The 13,790-nt window shown below is 37.8% G+C and overlaps 1 protein-coding gene across 1 annotated transcript in view; it reads right to left on the minus strand.

Moving 5' to 3' along the window:
• Positions 1 to 13,790, minus strand: part of DSCAM (DS cell adhesion molecule) — a 427,464-nt gene that overhangs the window by 129,765 nt on the left and 283,909 nt on the right. The window contains exons 14-15 of the mRNA XM_070750468.1: positions 11,172 to 11,300; positions 3,950 to 4,117 (exon numbers count right to left, since the gene is read on the minus strand). Of these exons, the coding sequence (XP_070606569.1) occupies positions 3,950 to 4,117; positions 11,172 to 11,300 (297 nt within the window). The remainder of the gene's footprint in view (positions 1 to 3,949; positions 4,118 to 11,171; positions 11,301 to 13,790) is intronic.

Genomic DNA, 13,790 nt, shown 5'->3' on the forward strand with positions numbered 1-13,790 from the left:
GAAATGTATATCTTCCTTGAAAAGTCTGACTCAGTAGAGGCAGAGTTTCAAATCGGCTACCACAAATACCTTATGGATCTAGTTGGTTTATGGCAGACATAGGAATTTGATTGACAATTTGCTGGGTGATTGTGATGAGGGTCTGATTGTCACCCAGAGTCCCATTGATTGAGTTGGATGTAGTGTGTGTGTGTAAATAAATAAATTTATATATACATATATATATATTTGTTTTCGTAGATTTTCACGGGTATATGTATGTAGATTGTTCTGAGTTCGGGTTTTGCCCCGTGTAATATTTTGAATGTCTATGCGACGTTTCGGTGAAATCTCATTCACCATCAACAGGCTGAAGTTGTAAGCTTCGTGCTGCTATAAATATAGTTACAGCAGCACGAAGCTTACAACTTCAGCCTGATGATGGTGAATGTGATTTCACCAAAACGTCACATAGACATTCAAAATATTACACGGGGCAAAACCCGAACTCAGAACAATCTACATATATATATATATATATGTCACATGTTTTTTTGCTGAATTTGAAAATTAAGGGAGACTAGGATAGATCTATTTCAGCCTTATTTTGGCCTCATCAGCTAGCCATACCCACTGGGACTTGAACCTGCAACCTTTGCCTTTATATAATATAATATAATATAATATAATATAATATAATATAATATAATATAATATAATATAATATAATATAATATAATAATATAATAGAATATAATATAAATTATATATATATATATATATATATATATATATATATATATATATATATGTCAAATGTTTTTTATCCGACATAAAAAAAACACACACACACACACACACACACACACACACACACACACACACACATATATATATATATATATATATATATTTGTTTTCGTAACAATCTACATATATATGTTTTTTATGTCGGATCACCCTGGTATATTGAAGGAACGTCACAGTTCCTTTTTGCCCGTGACGTTCCTTCAATATACCAGGGTGATCCGACATAAAAAAACATATAGCCCCTCCCTGGTACACAGCTGGAAGGGATCTGATCTGATAGCTCAAATTGCTAATTCTCTGCCTTACAAGGCAGAATCCACCGGATCAAATCCCAGTAAGGAAGTCTTTCTCTCTGGGTTCATATTCAGACAGACCCTTGATTCTGAAGGATTCCAGAAATCAAATGACAGAATTGATGCCAAGAGTGCAGGTGGAGAATAGCTAAGAGTGAATCTGACTAATAGGTGCCCATTCTTGGGCCAACTCCATGACAATCAGTGAGGCAAAACATCCTTATTTCTCCTCCCTTACTGCAGACTGTTGTCCAGAAGCCTTGTTTCAGATGGCTAATTCCCTCTTGGGTAAGAGCCAGCCCCTCAAGTTTCCATCTGGCTGCTGTGATGAATTAGCACAAAATGTTGCTGGTAAAAATACATCTTAAAATAGCACAGCTGATAAATCACAGACTACGGAGTATGGGGATATGATGAAGTACAAAGAAGGACTGGTAATGAGTGAGATCTGTCCTCAATTAGTGTTGCAAGGAAATGACAGTGTGTGGCTATGGCTGGCAGCTGCAGTAAATGAAATGGCACAGGAGTAGATATAATGGTGCTAGGCCCCAAGTAACAAACTCAGTAAAAAGCACAGTCAGGCAAATCCCCTTTATCAGCAGAACTAGAAAGAAAACCTATAATGCCCTAATTGATGATAGAGCCAAGAAAACAAACTTGGCATATTTCAGCTCACTTCCTCAGTTTATATTATCCCTTCAAGAGAGAGACAGTCCTGTTTGTAAACATACATCTAGTCTAGTTCTTTTTCAAAAGAGTGCTAAGTACGTTTAGATAAGAATGGTAGGCAATGCTTGGCTTGTGATTTTCAATATGCCAATCAGCATCATGCAGGCGGCTGCCTCTGTAAAAAACAGATGTATGGATCCTCCTGCATCTCAAATTAAGATGGCCATGGACAGCAGCCCAGCTATTAAAGGAGATATAGCACAGCAGCCTAAATTGCCTAGGAGAAACTTGGCAAAGCCAGATCTTTGACTATGCCATCAAACACATCAGTGATGAAGAATGTTATATCGCATCCACAGGATTCGTTAGGGGAAGAAGAGTAACATTCATTTCAAACAGCAAAAAGCACCTTTATGCTATCTCCTTGCCAGGCTGAGGTTAATATGAAAGCAATGCCATAAAGATATGACATAAAAATGGAATTAATGCACACTCAGAGATTTCAGAGAGACAAACTAATAAAAATGGCAGAGTTCATTTACCAGCCCAAATTCCTTATGTTAATGTTGATCTCAACACTAGAGATCAATGATCTACAATAGCTCAGAGTCCAAGGCTGTTTACAGTGTTATTGAACAAAATTCCACTTCTCATCTGCTTGACTTTTTAAAAAATGTCATAGAGATTGGCTTGAATCTTACCCTATTCAAATACCTACAACAATAATTCTTCATAATTCCTTTTCATACTAAGATCAATCTTAAGTTTTGCTTTTAAACGGCTTGTTAATGTTATATTTTTAAAAATGGTATCACATTTATATTCCTTTAATGGAACTTCTCTATTGACTTTCTTTTGGCCAATTTAGAAGTTGCTATACTGACCTTTCTTCATTCATGCTATCCCCGCCCTTAAATAAAGTGGAAGAGAATATTTTTTTAAAACTGTCTTTGAAGATTGAACCCTTTGAAGAAATCCAGGTGAAACTTTGCAGGGTTAAAGAATCAATCTACCCCTCAGCTATTATTGTCCCATTCTGCAGTACAAGCATTTTGCTTCTTTTAGCTTAGCCTTTAAATTATTATTTTTTATTAATTTAGGTTTCAAAACAATGTACATCAAGTTGCCTTCAAATTTTGAATCATTAATGTGAATCAAATCATGAATTAGACCCTCAAATTATAATCAAATTTTGGCTCACTGACATATACCCCCAAATCTCTCGTTTTTAATTTAGAATCAAGAGTTGAAAGAACTCAATAATCTCATATTTAATTTTACCATATGCTTATGCCTGTAAGGTGCCATCATTGCTTTAATGATGTGATAATTAAAGTCACCCCTTCAGTAAAACTTTTAAAACATAATACAATGAAACCCTCATTTGATCAGACCATCATTTACGTTTGTGTGTGTGTGTGTGTGTATATGTTGGTACACCCAGCCACCAGTATTTATAGAAGGAAGGCAGCTTAGGTCTCGCAGTGTTCGCCTTAGAACAAGGACAGAAACACCAGCCTGAAGATGATGAGTGTGACCTTGTCGAAACGTCGCCAGAAATTTCCAAATCCTACACGGGAAGAAACCCGAATATACCAAGACCGTCATACCTGTACCCATGAAAATCTACGAAAACACACACACACACACACACACACACACACATATATCTATATATCCCCCTGAAATAGTAGATATATTGATTGCTTCCAAAATAGTCCACGCGACAGTCTAATTTACATTAATTTCATCTTACTTTTACATAATCTGTAATGATTTATGTTAATAATATATAATGAAGGCATTACCCAAATATCTCCATTTTCATATCATCAGTATACAAATGACACAATATAATTTTTATCTTGTTATGATACAGAGAATATTATGTCCCCAAATATATACTTTAGATTTAATAGTCATCTCCTCTTCATCTATGGTCCATTGAAATAAAGTTTCACAATTTGGAGACCAAAAAGTCATAAAATGGCTTAAATTTAAGCCAGTACTAAATATGAACACACATTTACAAATAGGTTTAACTGACTAATGGCAAAAATTTAAGTGTAAAAGTTTTAATATCAGGCTGATGAGGAACTCTGGTTAACTGTTGCCATATTGCATCACTTATAGAATCCCTTGGTATATTTGGCATGTTAAAAATATCTGAAGTTTAATAATAACTATGTAGAAAGTACCTGCTTCATCAGTGGTGATAGTAAGTTCATTGCTGGCTTCGCTTTTGCCAATCCGATTTTTTGCATACATGCGGATGTTGTAGGTGGAAGAAGCATGTAGGTCAATGATTGTGGCTTGATTCAGCTGTGGGGAAACATCTTTGGTTCTTTGGACAGAATCCCAGGAGTCTATTTAAAGAAATTGTGAAAAATATAGTAAATTTTCTTCCATTTATGCCCTCCTTTATTTAAAATGTTAAACTACTGTATGTTACATCAACCATTTCAAGAACTGATAACTCTGGTAAAATTTTGCTATAGTCATGCTTAGTTATATAAGACTTTGATCAGGTCAGTATTTATACACATATCATTTTTAACATGCATATTCCCTCAAAGTGCTAAGAGAAAATAAACAGAAAAGATACTAAAGAAAATGCTTAGAACAGGTTTTATTTGGGGACTCTATTTTTATGCAGTATAGTTCTTTTTGGTGTGAATTGTTTTGAACAAATAGACAAGTTCATGCAGTACACCAGCCCTTCACGACTTCCAACTTTTTAGTTAGCTGGCGAACAAATGCAACAATTGTCCCTAATAACAGGAAGGGGTGGGTTAGTAAAGTGCAGGTGTCTGCTAATGGCCAAGTTATCTTGTCAGTCAGAACAGGATGGAATCTCAACTGCTCCTCTAGTCAATACTGAGCATTAACAATAAGAAATATTAAAAAGGGGTGGGGGAGAAGCACTTTTCTATGAACAATCATTATCTCTTTGAATTCAAAGTGCCAAAATAATTCATTGTATACAGTGGTACCTCTACTTAAGAACGCTTCTACTTAGGAACTTTTCTAGATAAGAACCAGGTGTTCAAGATTTTTTTTGCCTTTTCTTAAGAACCATTTTCTACTTAAGAACTCGAGCCCAGTAAAATTTCCCAGAAAATTTGAGAGCGGCACAAAGGCCTGGGCAGTTTCCTGCCATTCCCCCTTTAATCCCAGCCATCTCAGGCTTTTTTGGGCTGCCAGAGGAGCCTTTCGGGGGGTTCTTAAGGAAGCTTTGGCAGTCCAGAGTGAGCAAAGCATTTTCCTTTCTCTGGGCACTTGGAGAGGGAATAAATCTCTGCATCCAGAGAAAAGAAACCACTGTACCACTGTACCACTGTACTTTACTTACTTTAAATTACTTTAATACTTTACTTTAAATTTACTTTAATACTTTACTTGTAGAAGGGCATATGGAATCTGGAAAACTGGATATGTATGGCATATGCATAGTTTTTTTATTTGCTGTCCACCATCCAGAGTTGAACAGGGGTTTATTTGTTTCTAATTGACCAGGAAAAGGGGGAAAGTGCCTAAGAAGGGAGGAAGACTGATCAACTTCATAGCAGCACTAGAATGAAACCCCAAGACTATATCGTTGTTTTTTCAAGTTTATACAAATCTCTTTCTATGCTTCAGTGTAAGCATGAAATGAACAGAATCTAGCAGATGTGAAGACTGAGCGCCAAAGGGTTGTAACCAGTTGCTTGAGGAATCAGCAGCCTTACAGAAATGAAAGCAAGAGAATTTGAATAGTAATATTCACACATAACTTGTTCAGCAGCTTGTCCTAATCAATATCTTCTGTCAAGTCCTCTATTGTTTTCATGAGCCTCTGCATGTATAGATGCTATAGGAATTTCTATAGCATTTGCCATTAACTACTACTGCAGTGATAAAGAAGAATTAAATGATTTAGTCAATAGCATCTAGACTAGAATGGGCAGCTCTTTAGTAGGTATACTCAGAATCTAGTTATTGTCTATATAAAATTAACAGCAGACTACAGTGAATAGCTAGAGATCACACACACTGTGCTAAAATCCTTTAGCATCTACAGCCTTTTATATGCATTGTTAAAATTCTTATTTTTGACTGGGTGAAATGATGTATTGCAAGATAACAATTTTTGGGTCAAGATACTTCAGCTAATTTACAGAATGTGTCTGAATTCAGGATTCATATCTCCCATGGAATTGAAATGTGACAAATTTGATTTTATAAGTTTACAATTATCATAAAACAGTTAATAACATAATACAAAATATTATATCTCATATCCTGTGCTGATGTTTGACTGTGCTATATAGTTCACCATGGACTATTTTCAAGATAGATATACCTCTAAATGTATCTCAACTTTTCCAATGAAGGCAATACATTGTAAGTTCTGCCGTTGTTGAAGGCATTGAGGAATCATGAAGAAATGTATTTGAAAAGATGACCCAAGGGTTCGTGGGTTGTCTAGTTACTTTAAAAGTTAGTTAAGTTGTTCTCAGTGAAACATAAATTCAGGTTCCTATAAAAACATCACTGGAGCATTTTAAGAAAATACAAATATAAAATGGCAATCCAGCAATAGAGTAGAAGAAGCAAAACTGATCCCTAAGGTCTGTGGGGAAGCCTAAGGGGTTGTGGGAAAGAACCAGGTCTTAAGGGCTTTCCTAAAGATGAACAGCATGCCATATATTGGGGGGAGATAGTTCCAGAAAACAGGGACAACCACAGAAAAGGCACCTTTTCTAGAGCCCCTAAGATAACAAGATTTAAAAGAATGAACCTCTAGCAGGCTCTCTCTTTGGAAGTGTGGGAGACAGGCAGATATTCTTGGAAGAAGAAAGTCAAATAACCTGATCCTATGTCATGTAGCATTATAAAGATGATAATCAGAACCTGGAATTTTACCTACAAGCCTACTGGAAACCAGTGCAGCTCATGAAGTTTGATATTATATGGGCATAATGATATACATCCATAATTACCTGCACTGCTGCATTCTAAATTAACTGAATGATCATCATCATCAACAACCACATCATCATTCTGACCATCTTTAGATTTAATTAAAATGAAGACAGAATGAAAGGAAAATTTTTTAATTTTTAATTAATTTTTAAATTAATTTTTAATTTTAAAACCAGAAAAAATCCTAGTTTTAGTTTTCATTAGTTTGGAGAAAATTGAAAAAAATATGTTTAAAGGTAAATTTCTGCCAACCTTTCAATCATTCTGCCCTCTGCAAAACTAGTCGGTTGCCTTGGTGCTCTTGGGAATAAAAATATGTCTTATATTTCTCAAATACAAATGTGACAGTATTCTTGATCTCTGTACCTTCTCTACAGTTGTTACTTTCAGAATTCTAAATTTATCTGGCAAGAAGTATTGCAGTGCATTAGGAAAATGCAAGACTGGAGAAGGCTCATAATGACCCACCTCTTATTCTTAATCCTGTCACCTTTCCAAGCATAATTAAGGATTCTACCTCACTAACTTCATCAGCTCAGTTGTACCAGAACTCTTCTAAACAGCCTTTTGCCATAATTTATTACGAAAAAGGATCACACAGGCGATGTTTTTCATTTATACTACAACAGTATTTTATATGGTCAGGGCCATAAAAAACCAACTATCTTATATAAATTCGAATATGTGTTACTTGATAAACATGTGTAACTCACTATACAAGAATGTAATGTAAGAAATTAAGCTTGAAAGTGTTTAAAATGAAAATGCTGTTATCTAGAGTTATTAAAAATAGCTCTTCAAAGCTGGGTTCTAAATTTCATGCTATTAAGTGGAAAACAACACCTCTTCCAAAGAGGCTAAGGAAAAATAAAATGTATGCAACAGACAAAAGGGAAAATGTTCTCCCTGCAAGTGCCTAAGGTTTATTCCTTTTCCTTTTTGTCCTCTGGATAAAGTGGTTTTCACCTTAAACAATTCTGATTCCCTTTCTCTTGCTAGTAGAGGTAATAGCATTAAAAAGTCTTGTTCAGTAAACTGATGTTCACTTTAGCTGCTTGCAGAGAGAAAGATCTGCAGCCTCCAAGTGAGGCTGTAGAAATAAAGTCACAAAAAATAGAGCCAATTGCAAATCTTCTAGCTCAAAAATATAAATGGAATTCTGGTCATTGTTAAGCTTTGCCTGGGATTACTGAATTCTAATCACATGTTTCTAGCAGCTACCTAAATGGTCAGAGATTTTAGTTTCTTGTGAAAATGTACTTTGATGTATCTGTTTAACTATCTCCTTCAAATGCAGCGGCGGGCTACTAGCCGGAACGCTAAATTGCGCTCACCGCCGCAGCTTGTAAATGCTTGCGGGGCCAGTGTGATTTTGCTTCTGCACCTGTGGAAGTAGCAAAATCGCGAACGGAGCTGTAGGTGCGCCCGTTTTTCAAGCATGTGCGGAAGCAAAAAAACTCAACAGAACACGGGCGCACATGCAGCTCTGTGCATGATTTTGCTACCTCCACAGGTGCAGAAGCAAAATTGTGCTGGCCCTGCAAGCACTTATGAGCCGCCGCGGGCAGCACAATTTAGCATTCCGGCTAATAGCCCACCGCTGTTCAAATGTAACCTAATTTAATCTGATTGAATACATGTTTAAAAACATGGTAAGAGGAACTCTTAACCTCTTGCTTATTATGATCAAATGTTGGTAACCTGGAATGGATAGCACACAGTGGAAGAAGAAGATTCATTGGCATGAGTCTGGTGTCCCAGAAGCATAAAGAAAGCATTGTAAGGCAGGGCTACACTTTTACAATTGATGATGTTAGGGCAAATGGTATGTTGTTTTGGCTTTGCTGACTTTGCAGAGGTCACTAGTTATTATAAATGGCAGGAAACAAGTGTCTGACAAAGAATAAACTGCCTTTTTGTGTTTCTCTAATACTGCTTTTTCTTAGACATCTTTATTAATAAAGACAATAATTCTTCAGTCTTCAAGCTATAATTGAAACCAATCTGCATAAAAGGTTAAATCTACGGGAAGGAAGAGCAAAATAAACTCAGACACTTATTCTTATTATTACAGTGATCATTAACCTGCTGTTCTGTTTGAAAAAAGTTCCTAATGTTATGTTCCCGGGTCACCCTGACCCGGACCGAAAACTCTTCATTTGCAGTGCTTATGTTTGGTCTTTTTGAAAGCTTTTTTCACCTGGAAACATGTTTGAACATTTCTGCACACAATGGAATGAAAATTGAACTGAAAAAATTAATCCTTATTGGTTTATTTTGCACATAAATGTGCCTCCCCCCCCGTTTTTGTGAAAGTTTTTTCAATTTATGGATAGTTTTGCTTGCAAAATCCATTCTATTTTACTAAAGTTGGTGTGGGATTGGTAGCTTGAACATTTCTGCACACAATGATATGAAAATTGAACTGAGAAAATTAATCCTTATTGGTTTATTTTGCACATAAATGTGCCTCCCCCCCCGTTTCTGTGACATAGTCTTCACTTTATGGATAGTTTTGCTAGCAGAATACATTCAATTTTGCTAAAGTTGGTGTGGGATTTGTAGCTTGAACATTTCTGAACATAATGATATGAAAATTGAAGTGGAAAAATTGATGCATATTGGTTTATTTTGCATATAAAGTTATTTCAATTTATATAAAATTTATGCTGTTAATTTCAAATTTACATACTTTTTTTTAGTAAAATGGATTTCTTTCATAAAATTAGTTATCTGGCTACAATGTGGTTGATTTTCAAAAGGATATTCCAAATATTTCTAGACAAATATGTATGAACAGTGACAATAATGGCACACAGCAAGGCCGGGGGGTGGTGTCCCTTTTGTGGCAAAAATAAACCAATAAGAACCATTTTTTTCAGTTCATTTATATTTTTCTTATATTCAGAAATGTTCAATTTAGTATATCAAACCTTTTGGGGGAAAATTCCTTAGGGATTTGTAGCCTTAAAAAATAGAAATTGACACGAAATTCAGAAAGGATGGGGGGAGGGGCTTTTTGATCAAAATAAAAATATAAGTCTCAATTTTTCCAGTTCAATTTTCATATCATTATATTCATAAATGTTCAAACTAGTTTTCCAGTTGAAAAAGTTTTCAAAAATACCAAATTCAAGTACCTAAAAAAAATCATTTTGGTCCGGGTCTATATGACCCGAACAGACTAAACGTGACTTTTTTTTTGCCCAGAAAAAAAAATTTTTCCCCACCCCCACAAATATTTTTTTGATGATCAGCATTGTTAAATTGAGTAAATGAATGCCTAAGATATTAAAAATATTTTGGATTTGAAGCCTGCGTAAATATAAAGTGAAAATGGTTGCAAGCAGCCGAGGGGGGGAGGGAGGCCTTATTTCTGATGTTAAAAAACCAGTAAGAATCATTTTTTTCAGTTCCTTTATATTTTTCTTATATTCAGAAATGTTCAAGGTACCATTCCCACACCAACTCCAGTAAAATAGACTGCATTTTGCAAGCAAAACTATCCATAAATTGAAAAAACTTTCACAAAAACGGGGGGGGGAGGCACATTTATGGGCAAAATAAACCAATAAGGATTACTTTTTCAGTTCAATTTTCATTCCATTGTGTGAAGAAATGTTCAGACTACTTTCCAAGTGAAAAAAGCTTTAAAAAAGACCAAACATAAGCACTGCAAATGAAGAGTTTTCGGTCCGGGTCAGGGTGACCCGGGAACATAACATTACGGAGGGTTTTTTTTCAGCAAGAAAGAAACCTCCCACCCCCCCCAAAAAAATTCTCATAGAGAGAACCCCTGAAATGATGAAAAGTCATGAAATTTCAAGTTTCAGATATGCAGGGAAAAATTTTTACAGGGTCTCAAACCTTGATTTCGGGTCTCACAGACCCGAACAGAACAGCAGGGTTTTAACTAAGATAAAATAGACTCCGAAAACAGAGGTGGGTTCCTGCTGGTTTGGACTGGTTCTGTAGAACTGTTAGTGGGAATTGCCCCCTGCTCGCCAAACCAGGAGCGATGGCCGGCTGGACACGCTCCTGAATCAGCTCTCTCGACGGCGCCATAGGCATCACCATCTTGTTTTTTGCTTCTGTGCACATGAAGAAGCTGTTTTTTTGCTTCTGCACATGCATAACAGTAGGTTTTTAGTTTTGTGCATGCACATGCCCGTGCACAGGTGAGGAAGCAAACCGGTAGCAAGGCAAGTCAGAACCCACCCCATCTTCATATTTGAGAAAAAAACTACTACATAAATTAAAAAATATTGCATATTTGGCACATTTCATTAAAGTCTTTGCTCAAGGTCATGGAGCAAAAGCAAGAACATTATCAAATCATTATCCATTCCATCCATCCATCCATCCATCCATCCATCCATCCATCCATCCATCCATCCTAATAGAAAAGCAGGAAATGTTTCAAAGCTGTAGGATGGATTTCATAGAATATCTTACCAGACTTGTTTTTGCATTCTATATCATAGCCTGTGATTGGACTATTTCCATCAAACCCCATGGTCCATCTTAGAGCAATGCTACGTGCTCTCACTTCTCGAATTTCTATTTCTGGAGGATCTGGAGGTTCTGGACAAACAGACAAACTCTGCTTTAATTAAGAGAAAGAATCTTCTACACCACTTATAATGAGACAAAACATACGGGTACATCAATGTTAAGCCATTTTTACTATTTTCTTCACTCAGTGAATTTTGTATTCATTTCTCCCTTTCTATAAATTCAGAAATATATTTTTCTCATTATTTTATTTAGAAATCTAACATGTTTAAAGTAATTATACTAAAAATTCTAACAACTCTTTCCCCAGAACTGCTGTTGCCTACAAAAATCATGACTTCTATTAAGACTTATAAAGTGGCGCTCAAGGTGGCAAGATGCACATATCATGCCACCTTGATTGCATCAGCGGAATCCCACTCCCTTCTAAATTGGGGGGTGGGGGTGGGGAGCTCTTGCAGGGTAGTGCCAAGGATGACAGGTTTTTCACTGATAAAATTGCTCAGATTCGAATGGACCTTGACTCCAATTGCAATGCAGTGTCAGCTGACAACGAGTCAGTCGAGGTGACAGGGGCCCGTCTTTGTACATCTGTCTGGGAGGAGTTTGACCTGGTGATATCTGATAAAGTGGACAAGGCCTTTGGAGCTGTGAGTTCCACCATCAGTTTGCTGGACCCATGTCTCTCCTGGTTGGGTACAGGAGATTGTGACACGGAGCTGGATCCAGGAGATTGTCAACACTTCTTTGAGGGGGGTCCTTACCGGCTCCCTACAAGGAGGCACTTGCGCGCCCCCTCCTCAAGAAGCCTTCCTTGGACCCAGCCATACTTAATAATTACCGTCTAGTCTTCAACCTCACCTTTATGGGGAAGGCTGTTGAGAAGGTGGTGCCGCTCCAGCAGTCCCTGGAAGAAGCCGATTATCTAGGCCCTCGGCAGTCAGGATTCAGGCTCAGCTACAGCATGGAAACTGCTTTGGTCACACTGATGGATGATCTCTGGCGGGCCCAGGATAGGGGTTTATCCTCTATCCTGGTGCTTCTTGACCTCTCAGCGGCTTTCGATACCATTGACCATGGTATCCTTCTGCGCCGGCTGGAGGCGTTGGGAATGGAAGGGACCGTTTTATGGTGGTTTTCCTTCTACCTCTCTGGTTGGTCGCAGTTGGTCAGAGATCGACCTCTAGGTTTCTCCCTTGTGGAACTCCTCAGGAGTCGGTCCTCTCCCCACTGCTATTTAATATCTATGTGAAACCGTTGGGTGAAACCATCCAAGGACATAGGGTAAGGTGTCATCAGTACGCTGATGACACCCAGTTGTACATCTCCACCCTGTGTCCACTCAGTGAAGCAGTGGAAGTGATGTGCCAGTGCCTGGAGGCTATTAGGGTCTGGATGGGTGCCAACAGGCTCAAACTCAACCGTGACAAGATGGAGTGGCTGTGGGTTTTGCCTCCCAAGGACAATTCCATTTGTCCATCCATTATCCTGGAGGGGGGGTGGGAATAATTGACCCCCTCAGAGAGGGTCTGCAACTTGGGTGTCCTCCTCGATCCACAGCTGACTTTAGAACACCATCTTTCGGCTGTGGCAAGGGGGGCGTTTGCCCAGGTTTGCCTGGACAGGAAGTCTCTGCTCACGGTCACTCATGTCCTTATCACTTCGAGGTTCGACTAATGCAGTGCTCTCTACATGGGGCTACCTCTGAAGAGTGTTCGGAAACTACAAATCGTGCAAAATGCAGCCGCGCAAGCAGTCATGGGTCTTCCCAGATACACCCATGTTTCTACAACACTCCACGCCCTACTTTGGCTGCCGATTGGTTTCTGGACACAATTTAAAGTGTTGGTGATGATCTATAAAGCCCGACATGGCATCGGACCAGATTACTTACAGGACCGCCTTCTGCCACATAAATCCCAGTGACTGATCAGGTCCCACAGAGTTGGCCTTCTCCAGGTCCCGTCAACCAAACAATGTCATTTGGCGGGGCCTAGGGGAAGGGCCTTCTCTTTGGCATCTCCCTCCAGAGATTCGTACTGTCCCTACTCTCCTCGCCTTCTGCAAAAGTTTTAAGACCCATCTATGTTGCCAGGCATGGGGCAACTAGTATATACCCCTGCCTCTGTTCTAACCATTAATGTTATGTGTGGGAGTGATTGAGTAAATTGACTATTTTTTTAAATTAATGGGTTTTTAACTATATTTTAAACTATTAGATTTGTATACTTATCGTTTGTATTGTATGTTATGGGCCCTCCGAGAGGGGCAGCATACAAGTCTAATAAATAATAATAATGATGATGATGTTGATTTTCTGTATTGTAAACTTAAATAAATTAAGATGATAGTGCTATTAAAACTGAATCTCTCTACATCTACATTTCTTATTATGTATGTGTTATTGCAACACTATTAATTGGGAAAGAGAGGCAGTCATTTAAGGATTAAATTCTGGCAGGTAGAAGCAAGGTGGTAGAAGATAGCCTAAGGGGATACACAGGTGTCTATTATGTCCTCTTAAGCTATCTTACCATTGATGGCAGAGACACTCTTATG

This window comes from Erythrolamprus reginae, chromosome 4 (assembly GCF_031021105.1).
Source record: "Erythrolamprus reginae isolate rEryReg1 chromosome 4, rEryReg1.hap1, whole genome shotgun sequence".
Lineage (NCBI taxonomy): Eukaryota > Metazoa > Chordata > Lepidosauria > Squamata > Dipsadidae > Erythrolamprus > Erythrolamprus reginae.